Raw genomic sequence first — 20251 nt, 5'->3', positions numbered from 1 at the left:
AAATAAATGAGAAAATGTTTGTAAAGCCCTTAGCACAGTGCCTGGCATATAATAGTGCTCAGGGGAAAAAAATTAACAATGTTATAATAGGCTTCTTTTTATCCTAACACCCCAAGTGCAATTCAATTAAACTCAACAAGCCTGCTCACTGCCTGTGCTCTCATGGAGCTCTCATGGAGCTCTCATCCTCCAGGAGGGAGGCGGCCACTAACAGTAACAGGATAGGTGCCGATGGTGATAGGTGCTGGGGAGAAAATGAGCCACAGACACGGTGCTAGTGGCTGCTGTAGCAGGAGCGGCCAGGGAAGGCTTCCCAGTGGAGCATTTGAGCTAAACCTGACTGACCTGGAGCCAACCAGGTGACGCTCTAGGGAAGGGTGTTTCTGGCAGAGGCAAGAGCTAGTGCAAAGGCCACAGCCAAGCCCCTGCGACATCTGTCTGGCTTTGGTATTGAAAGATCTGCTTCACCAAATGTTCCACTTTTCACACCCAGCTCTCTCCTGACCGCTGCACTGGCAACCTTTGGAAAGCTGGTCCACATTATGGCCCCTCTCATCTGTTCTGCTCTCTCCTGTCTGCCCATACAAACCTCCTCCCTCTTCTGGCCCACCAGCTCAGGTCCCCTCTTCTGGGGAGTCTCCCCTGAGGATTCCTGTCCCCGCTGGCCTCTCTCTGGGATTCTCTTGAGACCGAATGCTTTGTTCCACACCATCCTGGTTCCCACCCCGCCTCTTCGTCTTTCCGGGACAGTGGTGCCTTCCCACCAAGGGCAGGGACCAGAATGAGGTCTTGCACTCTTCTTAGCGCTCTGCCCAGACATTCCCTGTCACCATGGATGGCCGGATCCCCACTCGGGGGAAACCGAAAGGCAGGTCTGCCCAGGCACAGTGGAAAATCCCTGGCTGGGGGAAGGGCCGTGGAAATTTCTTAACGTTCTCCTTGCAGACTTGGACTTGTCCCAGAAAGCAGTCAAGCATTTGCCCAGTGACCTGCAAGGAGGCTCTGTTCTTCCTGCCGCCCCCACCCCCACCACAGCCCGGGCTTGAACTCAGGGAGCAGCGATGGAGGCGGGGCTGGGGAACAGCACCAGAGGCAGCAGCTGGCAGCTGAGCTCTGCCTCAGAGAATCGCTCTTGATGTCATGCAGTCCCACCCCCTCAGTTCAAAGATTAAACAAAGTCAATGGCAAAATCACATTAGACGGCAGGTCTCCCCTCTCCCTGTTAATAAGCCGCTTCTATTGCCCTGGGTCCCTTGGTTTCCTCATCCCCTAAAATGGGAATAGGAATAATAATAATACCTACCTCGTAGGACTGGTGATATGCTAAGTGAGTTAAAGATGTAAAGTGTTCTATAAATACAAGCCCTAGGCCTGTCCTTCCTCTGGCCCCAAGGTGGGATGTGCTGTTCCCATTCTGCCAGCTGTTGACTTTTAGGGGTGCTTAAAAGAGGGTTTGAAGTTATTGCCAGGGGCTGGCCGTTCCGGTGAGGACTGCCCCGTGTCTACAGCATGTCTGGCCCGTATTTGTCCTGCTGCTGCTTAGATGTCTGTAGATGCTATTTTGGTGAATGGAATAGGAATTCATTTAGTGTTACTAAAGTCACAGATGTGTCACATAGTCACTCAATCAGTGATACCAACAGGCAAAATTTCTGGAGGCTCAGAATGGGTTGGGGACCACTGGGGCAGGTTCTTCAATCCTCAGCCCTCCTCTCTTGGGGGCCTGGGCTCCTCCACTGTCCTCTGAGATGTGCCAGCCTAAATCAGCTTTACCACTGTGTCCCCAGGCCTCAGACAATTCCCTCCCTTCCAAGGGAATGAGAATGTGGTGGGGGGAGGCCCAGATGAGAGAATGAGAAAAGCTGCCTTCACATCTTCAAGGCCGAACTGTCATCCTTCATCCTCTGGGAATCTGTCCTTACTCTGTCTCCAAATTCCTAGAATGTTAAGATACGGAAGATTCTGGCCTTTCACCACTTACCACCTTGTAGGCATAGGTGTGGTGGGGCTTGGTTATTGGGGGAATTTGAGCCTGGACAGAGATGTGGAGAGGCATAAAAGTGTTTGGAAGTTTCCTGCACTGTTGATGGGAATTTTATTTTATTATCTTTTTTTGGTTTTTTGTTTTTGGGCCACACTCATGGCACATGGAGGTTTCAGGCTAGGGGTCGAATCAGAGCTACAGCTGCCAGCCTATGCCACAGCCACAGCCACAGCCACAGCCATAGCCACAGCCATGCTGGATCCTTGACCCACTGAGCGAGGCCAGGGATCGAACCCACAACCTTTTGGTTCCTAGTCAGATTCATTTCTGCTGTGCCATGACGCGAACTCCTGTGGATGGGAATTTTAAATGGGGCAAGTGGTATGGAAAACAGTCTGGTGTTTCCTCAAAAAGTTAAAAGTGGAATTATCATATGATCCAGCAATTCCTCTTCTGGGTATATACCCAAAAAAGTGAAAATGGGGTCTCAAAGAGACACTTGTATACCCGTGTTCATTGCAGCATTATTCACAACAGCCAAAACATGGAAGCAACCCAAATATCCATTGATGGATGAAAGGACAAGCAAAATGTGATATATCCATAGGATGGAATGTTATTCAGCCTTAAAAGGGAAGGAAATTCTGACATTTGCTACAATTTTTTTTTCTTTTTTTTCTTTTGTCTTTTCTAGGGCCGCCCTCGTGGCATATGGAGGGTCCCAGGCTAGGGGTCTAATCGGACATGTAGCTGCCGGCCTATGCCATAGCCACTGTAATGCAGAATCTGAGCCACATCTGCGACCCATACCACAACTCATGGAAATGCCAGATCCTTAACCCACTGAGTGAGGCCAGGGATGAAACCTGCAACCTCATGGTTCCTAGTCGGATTTGCTAACCACGCGGCATGACGGGAACCCTGATATTTGCTACAGTTTAATTGAACCTTGAAGACATTGTGCTGAGTGTAGTGAGCCAGGCATAATAAGACAAATACTGTATGATTCCACTTACGTGAGGTGTCTCGAGAAGGCAAATTCACAGAGACACAGAGTGGAATGGTGATCACCAGAGGCTAGGAGAGGGGAAATGGGGCATTGTGATTTAGTGGGTGTAAAGTTTCATTTTGCAAGATGAAAAGTTTTGGAGATGGGTTGCGCAACAATGTGAATAGATTTAACAGTACTAGACTGTGTACATTTTTTTGGGGGGGGGGGTCTTTCATCTTTTTAGAGCCACACCTGTGGCATATGGAGGTTCCCAGGCTAGGGGTCTAATGGGAGCTGTAGCTGCCAACCTACACCACAGCCATAGCAACGCCAGATCCGAGCCACATCTTCAATCTACACCACAACTCATGGCAACACCAGATCCTTAACCCACTGAGAGAGGCCAGGGATCAAACTCGCAACCTCATGGTTCCTAGTCAGATTCATTTCTGCTGCACCAAGATGGGAACTCCTAGGCTGTATACTTAAACATAGTTAAGATGGTAACTTTTATGTTGTGTGTATTTTACCACAATTTAAGAAAAGTGTTTGAAAGTAGCTCCAATGGGTCTCTCCAGGAGATGGTAGTTTGAGCTCTCATGATCCTTTCCATCCTTCTTTTCTTCCACACAAATGCATTGAACATCTTCTGTGAGCCAGGGACTATTCTAGGCACACAAAAAATGTAGGCTGACATTCTGTTGGCAAAGACGAACAATAAATAAACTTTGAACCAGAATGCTTGTGGCTTCTTAATGCTTTTCTTTCTTAGTGAAAAATGTACCATATTTACACTAAATGGAACCGTAATTACAGAGCTATAATCTATGTTTTAAACCTTCTAGAGCTCATATTACATACTTTTGTGTGTGTGTAAAATTTTTTTCATAGCAGAGCATCTCCCTCCCCGCAATCTATTGAAAGTCAGCCCTCGACACAGGGGTTTGTTTAAAAAAAAAAGAAAAGAAAAACAGGAATTCCCATCAGGGCTCAGTGGAAACAAATCTAATTAGTATCCATGAGGACAAAGGTTCGATCTCTGGCCTCACTCAGTGGGTTAAAGATCCGGCATTGCCATGAACAAAGACGCTCACGTGGCTGTGGCTATGGTGTAGGCCAGCAGCTACAGCTAGCTCCCATTCGACCCCTAGTCTAGGGACCTCCATATGCTTTAGGTGCAGCCCTAAAAAGAAAATAAAAGAAAAAAATTTTTAAGCAGGTATGATTTGCATGCAGTCAAATGCACCTTTTTTTTTTTTTTTTTTGGCTTTGTAAGGCTGCACTCGTGGCATATGGAGATTCCCAGGCTAGGGTTCCACTAGAAGCTACAGCTGCCAGCCTACGCCACAGCCACAGCAATGCCAGATCCTTAACCCACTGAGCTGCGGCCATCATGGTTCCTAGTTGGATTCATTTCTGCTGCGCCATGACGGGAACTCCTAAAATGCACCTTTTTATTAGATACTCAATTTTATATATTTTGAAAAATGTATACTTAAAAAAACAGTTTATTGATATAATTTATATACCATAAATTCCACCTGTTAAAAGTGTACAATTCGATGGGTTTTAGCATATTCAGAGTTCTGCAATCATCACCACAATCAAATTAAAGTATTCTCATTACCCCCAAAAAGAAAGTGTGTAACCCATTAGCAGTCAGTCACCTCCATCTCCCTCTAGTTCCTCAGGCTTAGAAACTAATCTATTTTCTATTTATATGATTTGCTTATTCTGGACATTTCATATAAATGGAATCATACAATATGTAGTCTTTACTGACTTGCTTTTTCACTTAGCATAATGGTTTCGAGGCCCATCAAATAGAGTAGCATGGATGGGTACTTCATTTCTTTTTACTGATAAATAATATTCCATTGTATAGCTATACTATATTTTGTTTATCCATTCATTTGTTGATGGACATTTTGGTTTTTTTCCACTTTGATATAGTAAATATTGCTGCTATGAAAATACATATATAAGTTTTTGTGTAGGTGTATGGTTTTGTTTTGGCCACAGCATACCGAGGCTCTACGTGGGTCTCTGTTTCCAGACCAGGGAATGAACCTGGGCAGCAGCAGTGCAAGTGCAGAATCCTAACCACTAGACTCCTAGGGAACTCCCAGTGTGGATATGTGTTTTTCATTTCTCTTGGTTATATACTTAGAGGAGGAATTGCTAGGTCATATAGTAACTATATGTTTAACACTGTGAGGAACTGCCAGACTGTTTTTCCAAAATTGCTGTACCATTTTACAATCTCTCTAGCAACATGTGAGTTCCATAGTCTTGCCAATACATGTTATTGTCTGCCTCTTTGACGTAGCCATTTGGTGGTATGAAATGGTATCCCATTATAGCGCTGAATTACATTTCCCTACTAACCAATTATGTTAAACATCTTTTCATGAATGCCTCTAGGGCATTTGTACATCTTCTTCAAAGAAATGTCTGTTCACATCTTTTGCTCTTTTTTTGAGTTGTAAGATTTCTTTTTATATTTTAGATGCAAATCACTTATCATATATACAATTTTGCAAAACGTACAACCCCAGTCTGTGTGTTGTCTTTTTACTTTCTTGTGTCTTTTTTTTTTTACTCAATGAATTTATTACATTTGTAGTTGTACAATGATCATTACAATCCAATTTCATACGATTTCCATCCCACAACCCAAGCACATCCCCTCACCCCCTTGATTGTGTCTTTGGAAGCATAAATGTTTTTAAATTTTATGAAGTCCAACTTGCTGATCTTCTCCCTCTCTCTCTTTTTTCTTTTTCTGGCTGAGCCCATAGCATGTAGAAGTTCCCAAGCCAGGGAACGAACCCACACCACACAGTAACCAGAGCTACAGTAGTGACAATGCCAGGTCCTTAACCCACTGAACCACCAGGGAACTCCTGTTGATCCTTTCCTTTAACACTCATATTTTTGGTGTCGTATCTGAGAAATCATTGCCTAATTCAAGATCACGAAGATTTACCCCTATATTTTCTTCTAGGAATTTTATAGTTTAGTCTTCCATTTAGGTCTGTGATCCAGTTTGAGTTGGTCTTTCTGTATATATACCTTTTTTAAAAATTCAGATATGGACAAGTTCCCGTCGTGGCACAGGGGAAATGAATCCACCTAGGAACCATGAGGTTGCAGGTTTGATCCCTGGCCTCGCTCAGTGGGTTAAGGATCTGTATTGCCGAGAGCTGTGGTGTAGGTCAAAGACGAGGCTCAATCTGGCATTGCTGTGGCTGTGGTGTAGGCTGGCTGTTGTAGCTCTGATTTGGCCCCTAGCCTGGGAACCTCCACATGCCGCGGGTGCAACCCTAAAAAGCAAAAAAAAAAAAAAAAAAATTCAGACATTGAGTCTGTAGCTGGTCTAGTGGCTAGGATCCTGGTTTTTATGCAGGCTGCCCAGCTTTGGTTCCTGAGCAGAGAATTAAGATTGCACCATCACTCACTGCTGTTTCGACAAGATCAATTTAAACAGGGCTCAGAAATTCCCTTACGGTGCAGCAGGTTAAGGATCCAGGGTTGCCACGGCTGTGGCCCAAGTTGCAGCTGCAGCATGGGTTTGATCCCAGGCCCAGAAACTTCCATATACCGTGGGTACAGCCAAGAAAAAAAATGTCTAATAAAAAAAAATTCTGTTGTGGCTCAGCAGAAATGAATCTGACTAGTATCCACGAGGACGCAGGTTCAATCCCCGGCCTCACTCAGTGGGTTAAGGATCCAGCATTGCCATGAGCTGTGGTGTAAGTCGCAGATGTGTCTCAGATGTCGTGTTGCTGTGGCTCTGGCATAGGCTGGCAGCTGCAGCTCCAATTTGACCCCTAGCCTGGGAACCTCCATATGCCAAAGGTGCAGCCCTAAAAAAAAAAAAAAAAAAAAATCAAGTATTAAGGTATAAATTACATTCAATAAAATTCACTATTTTAAGTATACAATTTAATTAGTTTTATATAACCTTAACCTTTTTATATCATTAGATAATTTTTTTCTGGGAAGTTAGGGATAAGAAAACACAAGTATGTATCCATTTTCTCTCTTTTTTAATGCTCCACAATTTTGCTTGTCAATGTATGTGTGTGATATGGGAGTGTGTGTGAAAGAGAGGAAGAGAATTTGGATGTTGATATCAGCTTCTTAAGGGTTCCCACTTATTTTGGCTTTCTCTTTCAGCTCCATGGACCCATTGTACTCTCTGTGGGTTGAGTGAGTGTCTGCAGTAATCAGTATCAGTATCTGTCTTTGGACCATTGGTCCCACATGGACACGGATGTTTCCAGGCAGCTGCCCATGGTTGGGAATGAGATAGACTCCCCAGCGGGGCCCCTGCAACGACGCGTCTGAGTTTAATGGGCTGTTTTCTAATTTGTGATTCCTGCATAAAGAGCCCCCCTTTTGAGATAATTACAGAGTCCTGTAATAATCTATTAATTGGGTCTGGTTTCTGTGCCTCCTATTTCCTCAGCTTTCCAGAAGCACTTGACCGCCACTGCCAGCAGGGAGAGCAGGATGGGGCTGACTGAGGCCACCTGAGCTTGGGAAGCAGGAGGGCTCAGCGGACGGAGTGGAAGGCCTGGAAGGTAGGAGACTACACTCTCCATCATAGCCCAGCAGCCCTGCTCCCCGAGCCATTCTGGGCCTTTGACTTTCCTTCTGAAACCTGAGGCAGAATTAAAGGAACCTTAGCTGCGGTGCTTCATATGCACTGGGCTTAGAAAAATATAGCTTACGGGAATTCCTGTTGTAGTGCAATGGTTAACGAATCCGACTAGGAACCATGAGGTTAAGGGTTCGATCCCTGGCCTTGCTCAGTGGGTTAAGGATCCGACATGTTGCCGTGAGCTGTGGTGTAGGTCACAGAAGTGGCTCAGATCCCACGTTGCTGTGGCTCTGGCATAGGCCAGCGGCTGCAGGTCCGATTCGACCCCTAGCCTGGGAACCTCCATATGCCAAGGGAGCGGCCCAAGAAATGGGAAAAAGACGACAAAAAAAAAAAAAGAAAGAAAGAAAGAAAAATACAGCTTAGAAGTGAAGCTTTTGGAGTTCCCTTCATGGCTCAGTGGTAACAAACCTGACCAGTGTCCATGAGGACGCAGATTTGATCCCTGGCCTCCATCAGTGGGTTAAGGATCCAGCATTGCCATGAGCTGTGGTGTAGGTCACAGATGTGTCTCAGATGCTGCATTGCTGTGGCTGTGGTATAGGTCAGTGGCTATAGCTCCAATTTGACCCCTAGCCTGGGAACTGCCATATTTGGCCCTAAAAAGACCGAAAAAAGAAGTAGTGAAGCTATCTGAGCACGTTGCCCCAAAATGATGTTTTTACCAGAATTGATTAATGTTATATATTGATGTTGTTAAGATGGTGAACATTAGAGGAAAGCAGGATGGGAGGGGAAGGCAGTCGAAGGTGGGTTCTTATCCCAGGATGCCTGCTCCGCCGAGGCTCAGGCCCCCATCTCTTGCCCAGCCCCTGGCTACCTCTGCCAATGATGGACTCCAGTTATGCATTTATATGCATCATTTCCTCACCAGCACCCCATTTTACAGAGGAGGAAACTGAAATTGACTTGCTCAAGGTCATTAGCTAAGAAATGACTAAGCCAGGATTTGAATCTCAATTTCACTAACTCTACTTCATGGTGGCCTTATCCACTAAAACACTACCTTCCTTCTAAGACCTCAGCCTTTACTATTCCTGTAAACTCACTGGCCGGAATAGTAAAACAGTAAAGTGTTTCTACCCTGCCTGGCTCTCTCCTTAGCCTGAGAGTCTGAGGCTGGGGCGGGGGTACTCTTGCGTTGTCTGAGCCAAGGAAGAAGGAGATGACCAGGCAGGGACATGGCCAGGCCTGAGGGGAACCCAGGCGAGGGATACAAAACAAGTGTGTGCAGGAGTTCCCATTGTGGCTCAACAGGTTAAGGACCTGATGTAGTCTCTGTGAGGATATGAGTTTGATTCCTGGCCTCGCTCAGTGGGTTAAGGATCTGGCGTTGTCACAAGCTGCAGTGTAGGTCGAAGATGGGGCTTGGAGCCAGTGTTGCTCTGGCTGCAGCTCTGATTCAACCCCTAGCCCTGCAACTTCCATATGCTGCAGGTGCAGCCATAAAAAGAAAACAGCAACAACAGCACATGTAAAGGATGAGATCGGATGAAGTGGTGGGTGGAGGAGGCAGAGGGGATTCATAAAAGGGCTGGAACTTGCTCTGGGCCTTAAAGGAAGGGCAGGGTTTTCAGGCAAAATCACAGCCCTGCTGGAAGGCACTGGAATGAGCAGAGTCTAGGGCCAGAGGAGGGGGCAGGCCAGGGGGGTGGTTGAGAGTGGTGGGCTGTCAGCCTGGATAGGGTGAACAGGGCCTGATACCAAAGGTCTTCAAAGGCAGGCGGTGGCATCTGACAGTAGCAAGCGATTGCAGGTTCTCCAGGCATCTCCCATTGGAACGGGGAACAGAAATAAAGGAGGGAATTGATACACATGTTATAGGCCAAATAGAATAATTTCTGAAAGCATTTTCCAGAGTTGGATTGTATGGGTAGGTCTCATAAGCTTTATTTGCATTCAGTCTTAGCAACCAAGGAATCTGCTCCATCTTCTCTTCAAGAGCCCAATACCTGGGACAAAGCTCACTGCCACATCTTAGGAGGCCTAAGAGCCCCTACCTTTCTGTCCTGTTTGGGAGGATTTCCAAACCCTCTGAGGGTGAGGAAAACCAGGCTGGCCTCAGAAAAAGGCAGATTCCCTGAGCTTTCTTGGGATCCCAAGTTTTCCTCTGGCCTTAGTCTGACCATCTAAGAGGAGCCAAGGGGGCTGGCTGCCTACTGGTCTAGGAGAGGGCGTAGTGCTTACTGCCCCATCCAGCCCTTAACTCCAGATAACAAGGAGACTCTCCAGTCTGGAGCTAGACATGGTTGTATTCCTCTTTGGGGGCCAAGGAAGCACAGCCGTGGACACTGGCCCTGATCTCAATGCCCCACAAAGTGCCCCCAGACTCAACCCAAGGGCTGAGGCTACTCCACTACCAGCCTCACCCTGAGGGCCCGAGGGTAGACACCATCAGCCACGGTCAGAAGAAGATGGTCATTCAAGGGTTGGGCCTCTGTTTACTAATCTATAAAACCTTACAAACCCCTGCCCCACCCACCCCTCACAGGGTGGCTATTAGGAGGGTACACGGAGAAGTGAGGGCTCTCAGAATTGTTCTGGGCACCTTCTTACTTGTTACCATTATTTTCCAATCTAGTCCTAATCCAGGTTCATTCACTGGGGGGAACAAGTCATTCGGTTTCACCAAAGCGCAGTGTCTTCTAAACCATCCCAAAGTTTGGGACCCTGCCTCAGGATCCTGAATGAAAATGCAGATTCCTGGGGCCCTCCCCCGATGCAGGTAGTCGGAATCTCCACCAGTGCAGGGGGGCATCTGCGTTTAACCGGGGCTCGGAGACACTTGACTGCACGCTCACAGGGAAGAAGTACTGTTTTACAGCTGGACAAACAAGGCCCGTCTGGGACCAGGAAGAGAAACAAGGGCGATAACACCTCTCCAGAGGCCGATGTGGGAGGACTAGCCAACAGACCAGGCAGGGAGGCGTGGGAAGGGCCTTGGCCTTCATCTGGCCCAACCCCAATTTCACTGATAAGGAAATTGGGGCCCAGAGAGCACAGTGAGTCCAGGTCCCAGAGAACATTCATGAAGACAGGCCCGCAGTCCCCTGGCTCTCTAAGCCCATGTTTGTGTTCTGCTCCAGCTTGAGAGGCCACACCTCCTCTCACAGAGGCAGGTCATGCCCCCTCTCTGAGCCTTGGGTTCCTTGTCAAGTCAGAGCCTTGAACTGAGTCTTTGTCAAACTCCATTACCTAGTGCTCCTGCTCCCTAGTCTTTTCACATCCAGAGATACAATTTGTGCATTTCATGAGTGGAGAACAAATAGGACTGTGCCTTTTTCACAAAGGAAAAAAAGTCTCTTGCAGTCTTTCAAGTGCATAGAAGGACCTTGGACTCATCGGTCCTTTGTACCTGGGCCTTCTAACCCAGAGCAGCCAGGTGAGCTCCCCCTACCCTGAGATCCTGGCTCAGTGGGAGGTCTGACTCACTCCTCACCTTCCAGGGCTTTCCGGCTCTTTCCCTGGGCCGCCTCAGCCAGCAGAACCAAGGGAGCCAGGGTTCTTGACACAGATGGCACTCAGTCTACACATCTCCATTACCAGGCTGGCAGGCAGCCCCGGAAAGGGACAGAGAAACACACAGGTGGACCAGCGTCTGAAGAAACCCACCTGTGCCAGCACCCTTGACCCTCCCTTTTATTTCTCGGCACTGAGAGCGGACAACTGTTTTAACAAACATTTTCTTTTTTATTAGAAAAGTACAAAATATTGCATAGGTCTTAATACTTGAACATCAAGTGTATTCATGAACAGCGAGTATCTTCATGTAAACAGTTCTAGATGGAAGACCCAGATGGTACTCCTCTGGGGGAGGGGTTCCAGCCCCCAGCCCAATCAGCCCCATCCCCTTACAGGGTGACCCTTCAGTCTACATCTGGGGATGGGCCAAACGCAGCTTCCAGGTGTATTTTTTTCTTCAAGTGTCAAAGATCCCCAAGTGATCCTAACACCCACCCCTTCCTACTCTTACATTCATGCGTCTGTAAGATAGCTGCCTGGAACAGGTCAGTAGTGAAGCTCTGATCAAAACAAACAAACAAACAAACAAAAGATACAAAAACAAAGAACAGACATTTGGCCCCTTCGGACCATGAGATACACAAACCACCTCCATGACCTCCCCCCTCCCACCAGGGCTGGCTGCAGCGAGCACACATCCCCCCTTGCAGAGGCCAGTGCAGCCCAGCTGCTCTCCTGGCTCTGTCACACCACTGTTGACTTAACTGTCTTACTGTCAGTAACAATAAAAATAATAAGGTACATGCTACATAACACATCCAGCCAGAAGCCTGTTTGGCCCCTAAGCCTTTGTTTCATGCTACAGTACAGAGGGGCGGGGTGTGCCCCCAACTGGGAGCCACCCATACAAGCCCCATTGAGCTTCCTAGGGAAACAGTAGGTTCCCCCCAGCTCAGCCTTCCTCCCCTCAGGTGGCTGTTGTCAGTTTTCTAACGACAGGCAACAGTCCCTCAGCTCCTGCCTGCCAACGTCCACCCCAAAAGTTCAACTGTCTCTGCCATGGGGGCAGTGTCAGCCCCCAGGCCCAAGTTCAACATTCTTCAATAAGCAGCTGCTCGGAGCTGTACAGCTTCTTCTTGATGACTCGGAAGCCCGTGCTCAGCGTCAGGGACTGGCTGAAGCCAGGGACGAAGGGAGAGTTGGCGGAGCTAAACAGCCCCTGGATCTTAGGCCAGAGGCGTGAGTCCAGGCGCAGCACGAGGGTCAGCTGGAAGGTGGGCACAAGGCTGGGGTCGAGGGCCAGCTGGCCCACGCTGTGGCAGCTCTTGCCCTGTTCTACGCAGACGTCCAGCAGCGCCCCCCGCAGGCCACACGGCTCACTGTAGGCCAGGCGCAGCAGTTCTTTGCCCACCTGGCTCACCAGCTGGCCGGGCATCAGCAGGCGCGCGGGGCGCCGCGAGCCCAGCCGCGCCTGGGCCAGGCTCTCCTGCAGCAGCTGCATCAGGCTGGCACACAGGTGCTCATCCTCAGGGTCGCTGAGCAGCTCGAAGTCAGGCAGGGACACCCCATCCAGGTATGCAGAGTCTGGAAGGGAAAGCACATAGGGAAGGAAGGTAAGAGCAGTTCCAAAAGGAGGAGGTGCTGTTTCGCTAAGAAAGCAGCACTCCTCTTGCCCCTCCGTGCCTCAGTTTCTGCCGCACACTCATCATACCCTATGCCTCAACCCCCTCCTCTGGCCTGTCCCCGCTCTGCGATCTGGATTCTGATGGCCTACGAAGCCAAGGTGGCTTTGACTCTTTTCAGCGAGGTCCTTTCTCACCTTCCCCGCCCCTCGAGTCGCGTCCGGCCCTCGCCCGCGGCGGCTTACCTTCCTCCGGCCCAAAGCCACTGTTGCTGCTGTCCAAGGACTCGCAGTCCGAGCTCTCCAGGCTCGCGCAGCGACCGATCCCTTCTTCTCGGGCCGCTGACCCCCAGGCTGAACGCGGAGGCTGATCTGGGGTGGGAGTTCGGGACAAGGACGAAGACGAAGAGGAGGAGGACGACGAGAAGCGATCCCAAAGGTTAGGCATGGTGAGGACGGACGCCAGGACGTTTGCAGATGAGCTCACCGGTGCTGGAGCGCAGAAGACGCTGTAAGACAAGAGCGACACGGACCCGGCGTCAGTCTGAGGGGTGGACCAGACTCAGAGCGCTACGACCCCCGCGGCTGAGGCCTCCCTGCTCATCGATCCGCGCACACACAGAAGGGACACTCACCAGCTAGAGCAGTTAGCGAGAACTGCTCTGACGAGTGCGTACAGCCGCTTGACCGCTTGAATGGGTGCGCGAACTGGTGCCAACCCTCGAGCTCTGCCCAGACCTGTCCCTTCTCCTCAGCCGCACCTCCCCCTCGGCCTGCCTCGGTCCCTAGCACCAGCGCCGAGGGACCTATAAGGACTAGCGCGGGGAGGCCACACCCCTTCCGCGCCACGGCCCAATCCAGACCCGGGAGTGTGGCCCATCTCGGCCAATGGACTCCGGGCGCACGTTCGCAACGTTCTCTCCTGCCCGGTGACAGCCGCCTGGCCCCGCCTCCGTTGAGCCCCAGAAAGCTCTCGGCGGAACCCCCGAGCTACGGCCACGCCCCCTTTCTGGAAGGGATCCGCGGCGGCGGCGGCGGCTGCAGCTGCCAAGGTCCCTGAGGGCGCTCGCGGCAGGGGAGGATCAAGGAAAGACTTGTTTATTATAGGGTCGCATTGCTGGGGGGGGGGGGGGGGTTAGGCCGCGGCCGCGCGGGGGAAGAGGCAGGGGAACTTGAGAGGGCAACAGGCAGGGAAAACGGTTGCCCTCAGCTTGTGGGAGCCTGCGAGCTATGGGTACAACTAGGAGCAGGGCTGGATGCCCCGGGGGAGCAGACGTTAACCCAGCCCACTCTCGCGCAAGTACCCCACACTAACCTTCCCTACCAGGGGTCAGGATATGGGGGTGGGGCCCCAAAACAGCAGCTCAGAGCACTCTGCTCCTTTTCTGGGCGGCCACACTTGCCTACTTGCCCGTTACTCTACAGACCCAGAGGATGGATTAATGAGGGGGGGCGGTGTCCATGCCCCCGATGTAAGCCTAGTTTCCAAACCGCGTCAGCGCCCACCCTCCAGCTGCCTTCAAAGACAGGGTTTGGGGAATGTGGTTGAAGGAATATTGATAGGCCCCAGTTCCTGGCGCTTGGTCCGGGAGCTGCGAACTGGGACCTACATCAGACGGACACACTGACCCACCCGCCGGCCCTACTGACCGACTGCGGTGCAGCAGTGCCTCCCCAGCCAGCTGCAGCTTAGAGGCCTCAGGCATCCGCCGGGTCCTAGCGCCCCCCTCTACCAAACGCTTTGTGTAAAAGACCTGGAGAGTTGCGTCAGGACCGAGGAGCTAGGTCTCCAGAAAAGCCCCGGAGTGCAATCGCCATCCCCTATTTCGTCATGCACACTGGGCCCCAGGAAATCAGGCCCGACGGCGGTGCTCAAAGAGTGACAGAGGTTGCTGACGGTGGGAAGAGGTTCGGACGGATTCGACCTTTATTTATTTAAAGGTTCATCAATCTGGGACACAGGATTCTGATGGAAGAGAGAACCCAGCTTACATCAGATGCTCCCTCCCGTCCCGGGGCGGGCCAGAGCCTAACCAGATCAGACTGGTAGGCCTCGCCTAGGGGCAGACTTGCGCGTGACCGAAGACACTTACGGGAGTAGTCGGGCCACTGCCACTTCCCCTCCCCCATTAAAATAAAAAAAAATTAAAAAAAAGGCTGACCGGTGGGCCTTTTGGGCAAACCAAGACTTAAGACTGTAAACCACCAGAATTCAAACCTTGCATCCCACTCCCACTTTCGTCTCCCATCTCTGGAGACGAATTTATGGATTAAAAAAAATAAATTAGAGGGCTCAGATTAGGAGATAAAGACTGCTGCAAAATAGTCCCTTAGCCACCTGGGCTTTCGAGGCCTGAAGACCAGCCCGTCCTTTTTATCCTCCAAGTTCCAGTCACTTGTTGGGAGTCTTAAATACAGCACATCATGGCAATTAGGTGATGTGCTTCCAGGGCTGAGAGTACATGACATCCTCTTGAAATCACCCTTTACTGAGATGGGAAGAAAAGAGTTGGGGTGACCTATATGGATGCGTCTTTCTGTCACTCAGGATTGAAAATCAGGGAATTAATCCATCGGGACCATTTTAAATACTCCTTCCAGGCTGACTGGGTTGAGGACATCTGAGACAGTAGGAGACAGACTTAGGGTGTCTTTCTTCTCTCTCTCTCTCCCCACCACCCCATGAAAAAAATTTCAGGTAAGTGTGGAACACCGATCTAAGAAACATAGAGGTTTTCTAATAGAGGTTTCATAAGCAAAAAAGTCCAGAGCCGTTTTGGAAAGGTCAGTTTACTAGGAATCCTTCATTCATTTAATAAATAGTCATCACAGAAGCAGTGTGCTAAGTACCTTTTCCCATTCATTGCCTCATTCGGTTAATTAAATAGCTTTTTATAATTGGGAAGGGCTTTGTTAATGGGGAACTGGATAATTTTGTTTCTTTTCAAAAGAAATCCATTAATGTTATCTCACTGTTTTCAAAAAGTGATGAAAAAAGGACAGGTAGTCTTAACCCTGGGAGGTTTTTCCCATAGCAGAGGAAGTGGGCTACAGGGTAAACAACCACCTGCTAGGAGGCCTGGTAGGTGGGGGCTAAATGGCTTTTCCACTGATACTCTTCACCCCTATGAAGGAGGGGGCAAAGCCCCATACCACTGTCTGCCAGGAGAGACTTTGGATATAGAAGGGTGGTTTCTTGACTGTTAGCTCCTCTGAGAAGCAGGGTGAGGGGCTTGGTTCATCCTGTGAGGTGAAGGGCTGGACCCCTTCCAGTGGCTGGTCCTGGAAAGACTCTTTACCGTCTCACACACCTGTCCCTGCATTGAAGCAGATGGGATACAGGGGACTCCAAAAGGTGGTACTCAAGGGGAGGAGGCAGCTCCATCTCCTAACCTCTGAACTAGGCTTCTTCAGAGCCTTCAAATATCCCATGAACTCTGCATTTGGTGTGCTTCTGTCCGCCTCAGGCCTAGGCTGGCTGCAGGTCAGGCTTGCCTGGACATGCTCCCACCAGCACCTTTGGAGACCCAGCTCTGGTATCTCTTCCTCCAGGAAGTCTTCCCCAAGCTCCCAGCCCAACTCACCATCCTTGGTGCCCCTCCTCAGGTCATCCTCACACCCCACGTATATCTCTGTTAATGACTGTTTTCACTTTGGAATTCCCATTGTGGCTCAGTGGGATAAGAACCCGACTTGTATCAGTGAGGATATGGGTTCACTCCCTGCCCTAGCTCAGTGGGTTCCTTAGCTGAGCGAGGATCCGGCATTGCCACAAACTGTGGTACACCACAGACGCAGCTCGGATCTGGTGAGATTGTGGCTGTGGCATGGGCCGGCAGATGTAGCTTCGATTTGATCCCTAGCCTGGGAACCTCCTTATGCTGTGGGTATAGCCTTAAAATGACCCCAAAATGATAATAGTAACAACAAACTGTTTCCACTTTAATCTTCTCACTGGACTATGAGCTTTTTGAGGGTGAAGTTCTACTCTTCTTAACTTCAGTGGCCAGCACATGGTAGAGGCTCAGTGACTACTTCCTGGATGAATAAATGAATGAATGAGCAAATAGATGACTGCATAAAGCAAGAAGGTGAATTTTCCCAGAATTGCAGAACTACATCTGGATTTCCAGGATCTGAAGACCCTTTTAGGGTGGGCCTTCAGAAGATCTTGATGATGCTACTTGGAATCATCCACATATCTCAGGTGGGGCTAAAAAATAAAGTAAAATTAGCCTTTTTTTTTAAGTGAACAGGTCTGTGGCATTTAGTGCATTCACATTGTGTGACCACCACCTCTATCTAATTCCAAAACATCTTTATCATCCCAGAGGAGATCCTGAACCCAACAAACTGTCACTCTCTTCGGAAATACTTTTTTTTTTTTGGCAGCACCATCGACATGTGGAATTTCTGGGGCCAGGGATCAAATCCACAGCCACAGCAGTGACAACACGAGATTTTTTGCTTTTTAGGGCTGCACCCGCTGCATATGGAAGTTCTGAGGCTAGGGGTCTAATTGGAGCTATAGCTGCCAGACTACACCACAGTCACAGCCATAGCAATGCCAGGTCCAAGCTGCGTCTGTGACCTACACCACAGCTCACAGCAATGCCGGACCCTTAAGCCACTGAGCAAGGCCAGGGATCAAACACACAACCTCATGGTTCCTAGTCAGATTTGTTTCTGCTGCGCCACAATGGGAACTCCCGACAACATGAGATTCTTAACCCCCTGGGCCAACAGGGGAACTCCCTCAAAATACTTTTGAAGTTTATATTCCCTTGTTGATGAGTGTGAGGATGCCCTTTGCACAACTCCAGAGGGCACTGTTCCAATGCCATTCCCATCCGAATCTATGCATTTACATGTGTCCTCTGGGGAAATATGTTCCAGGGAGCACTTGTAACATAGACACAGTGTGCAGCATGGAATCTGCATCCAGACAACCCTAATGGGGAGGTGGCTGAACACCCAGCAGGAGTGGGCTAGTGTCACGTCCCCGGTGACTCAGGCCTCTGGAGTTGGTAACCGGGCCCCATGTTCCAGTCTCTGTGGCCAGAGCCCTGACCATGCAGACACTTTGCCTCTTCCCAGGCTCTGCTCTATCCCCGTAGGACCCACAGCAGCCTGCAATTTAAAGTCAATGAACTCCTGGCCACCTGCCTCTCCCTGTTCTGGTGGTTTCCATCCTGTGCACCGGTTCCCAGGGCCTCAGTCTGGCAAGTCGCCCCAGTCGGGTTTGGGGAGTTAAACCAGATCTTGGGGTGGGGGTGTGATTCTGGGAACCCCAGAATTCAGGTGGGAACCCCTGAAGGCCAGCCAGCGTGCCTGCCCAGCTCTGCTTGGGGGCGCCTCCACAGCCCTTTGGAAACATGTCATTGAGGGCAGTGGAGGCGGCAGGAGGAACCAGTGGCATTGGTGAGAGGGTGGAGTGGTGGTGGGAGGTGGGGACAATGAAGCCAGCAGAAGTGTTCCCAGGACTTCTGTGGCTTTTTTTTAACTTGAAAAACAACAAACAACTTTGTCAAAATAGTAAGATTGTAAATGCACCTGGTTTACTAGAGGCTGTGAAAAGCCGTGGCAGCGGAGGGCTTCAGGAGGAGAATCTAAGATTCAGCAGGGAATCTTTTTGCAAATGAAGCTATGTTTTGAAATGGAAATTCTAACAATACATTGTATTATGCAGTCTTTAAAAGATGATTTTGAAAGGTATTATCTAACTGCGCCCAGGCCCAGAGGAAGGAATGTAATACCATCCTACAGATGAGCAAATGGAGGTCCAGCATGCGTATCCCGTAACCTTTCCAACAGCTAGTGGCTTTCAGGCTCGATTGATAATTAGACTCTTCTGTGGAGCTTGTAAACCATAGATTCCCATCTCCCCAACCCCCATTCGGACTTGGTAGGTCTGGACAGGTCCCTTTTGTACAAAAGCTCCCCAGGCGACTCTCCAGCTCATCTTATTTGGGACGTCTATGTATTGACATCTCAAGAAGAAAGATAGGTCCTGGCAGGAATGCTGGATTGGCTCCCCAGCCTCTCTGTGGGATGGGGGGTGGTTAGGGGCTGGTGAGACGGCACACAGCTATGGAGACTAGGCCCACACATGGTAATGGTGAGCTCACAGCCAGTTCTGCTGGGCTCCTAGGTTCCACAAGAAGCCGTTTCCTCCGGGGACAGAGCAAGGGCAGAGGGAACCCCACAAAGGGCTGGCTTGATAAACCACCATGACAAAGGGGTAGCCTTAGGATCCTGCCAGAACTCAGGACCCCCCTTCAGTGGTGAAAGTCCTGGCAACTTACCAGGCCACCGTTGCTCCCCTCCCTCATTTGTCACGCAGCCAGAGTTGTCCTAGGGACCCGGACTCCAGGGCACTGTCTTTTTTTCTCGCTAACACATTGGACTGCCTCTCGGGAAGGAATCCCATCTGTGGGGACAGCTCTTGGCCAGCTTCCCAGGAACCCTCTCTTCTGAACTCTTGTGAGGAAAGAAAACAGTGAAGTGGAGGGAGGGTGAGGCAACACCCCTCTCCATTTATACCCAAAGCCTAGGAGCAGTGGCTTTCTGAGGCCAGCCTAGGCCCTGCGAGGGGACAGAAGTCAGCTGAATTCAATTCAGGCTATTTGGCCGTTTGGCTGCAAAGAGGAATAGGGTTCTGGGCTGTGGCCAGCCCTTAGGAAGCATAACATGTCTTTGAAGTTCAGTATTTTAATTACAAATTATTTCATTATTTTACAAATGCCGTTTTGCATTCTACTTTATATTTCATCTGTGTTAATTTTAGTAGCAAACTTTAAAATAATAGTTAAATCACTTAATCCTCCCTCCCCCCCCCAAAAAAAACCCTTTTAAATAAAAAGATACACTGTGTTTATACTGTGGCTTCATATACTTTTGGGATTTTCATAGCCCAGTTTTGAAAACCCAGAGCTAGAGAATCTCAAAGGCCTATTAAACCTTCACAAGGATCATTAGGGAGGAAAAAATGATTTAGGTTCTCTAGAGCTCCTTTTCTAAAACTCCCAGGCTTGGCCCGTAGGGTGGTGAACCATCTGGAAGAGGCCCGCCTGAGAAGGTAGAAACAGACGTCTGGCCCTTTCAGTGTTCTTGCTCTTTGAGGGTTTCCAATTGCTGTATGTATATCAAAGCGAGGAGGCGGGGTCAGGATGGGCTTTGTTCATTGAGCTGGGGGTGGAGTGGGAGTTGGGGATGAGCAGGATGATCCCGAGCTGCGACAGTGGGGACAGCCTGGATCCAGGCTTGCCAACTGCCTGGACAGCAAAATGAGCTCCCTCCCTTCCCACCCCCCCCCCCCCCCCATCTCCCAGAGAAGAGAGACGGGGAGGGCTGGCCAGCCTCTGGGTCCCTCAAGGGGCTGGGGTGAGTGGGGCTGGATGAATGCTTAGCAGAGAGAGAAGTCAGCCATCTCACTGTTAGGATTCTTCTGTGGAATGAAGCTTAAAATCTTTTTTTTTTTTTTTGCTTTTTAGGGCCGCATTTGAGGCATATGGAGGTTCCCAT

General features: G+C 49.6%; 1 protein-coding gene across 1 annotated transcript; it reads right to left on the bottom strand.

Moving 5' to 3' along the window:
• Positions 1–11313: 11313 nt before the first annotated feature.
• Positions 11314–13531, bottom strand: DDIT4 (DNA damage inducible transcript 4). The gene is made up of 3 exons (XM_047761722.1): positions 13363–13531; positions 12974–13236; positions 11314–12690 (listed from the first exon to the last, which is right to left on the bottom strand). The coding sequence occupies exons 2-3, from the start codon at positions 13173–13175 to the stop codon at positions 12197–12199; spliced, it is 696 nt and encodes a 231-aa protein (XP_047617678.1). The 5' UTR covers positions 13176–13236; positions 13363–13531; the 3' UTR covers positions 11314–12196.
• Positions 13532–20251: the final 6720 nt, after the last annotated feature.

This window comes from Phacochoerus africanus, chromosome 15 (genome assembly GCF_016906955.1).
Source record: "Phacochoerus africanus isolate WHEZ1 chromosome 15, ROS_Pafr_v1, whole genome shotgun sequence".
In the NCBI taxonomy this organism is placed as follows: Eukaryota; Metazoa; Chordata; class Mammalia; order Artiodactyla; family Suidae; genus Phacochoerus; species Phacochoerus africanus.
The sequence above is the reverse complement of the archived record's forward strand: the minus strand, read 5'-3'. Positions and strand labels throughout refer to the sequence as shown.

Excerpts from the sequence above, each read along its gene's own strand:
- DDIT4 (XM_047761722.1), bottom strand. The coding sequence starts at position 13,175 with ATGCCTAACCTTTGGGATCGCTTCTCGTCGTCCTCCTCCTCTTCGTCT. Across the intron at positions 12,691-12,973 it reads TGGCTTTGGGCCGGAGGAAG|ACTCTGCATACCTGGATGGG; the intron begins GTAAGCCGCCGC and ends TTTCCCTTCCAG.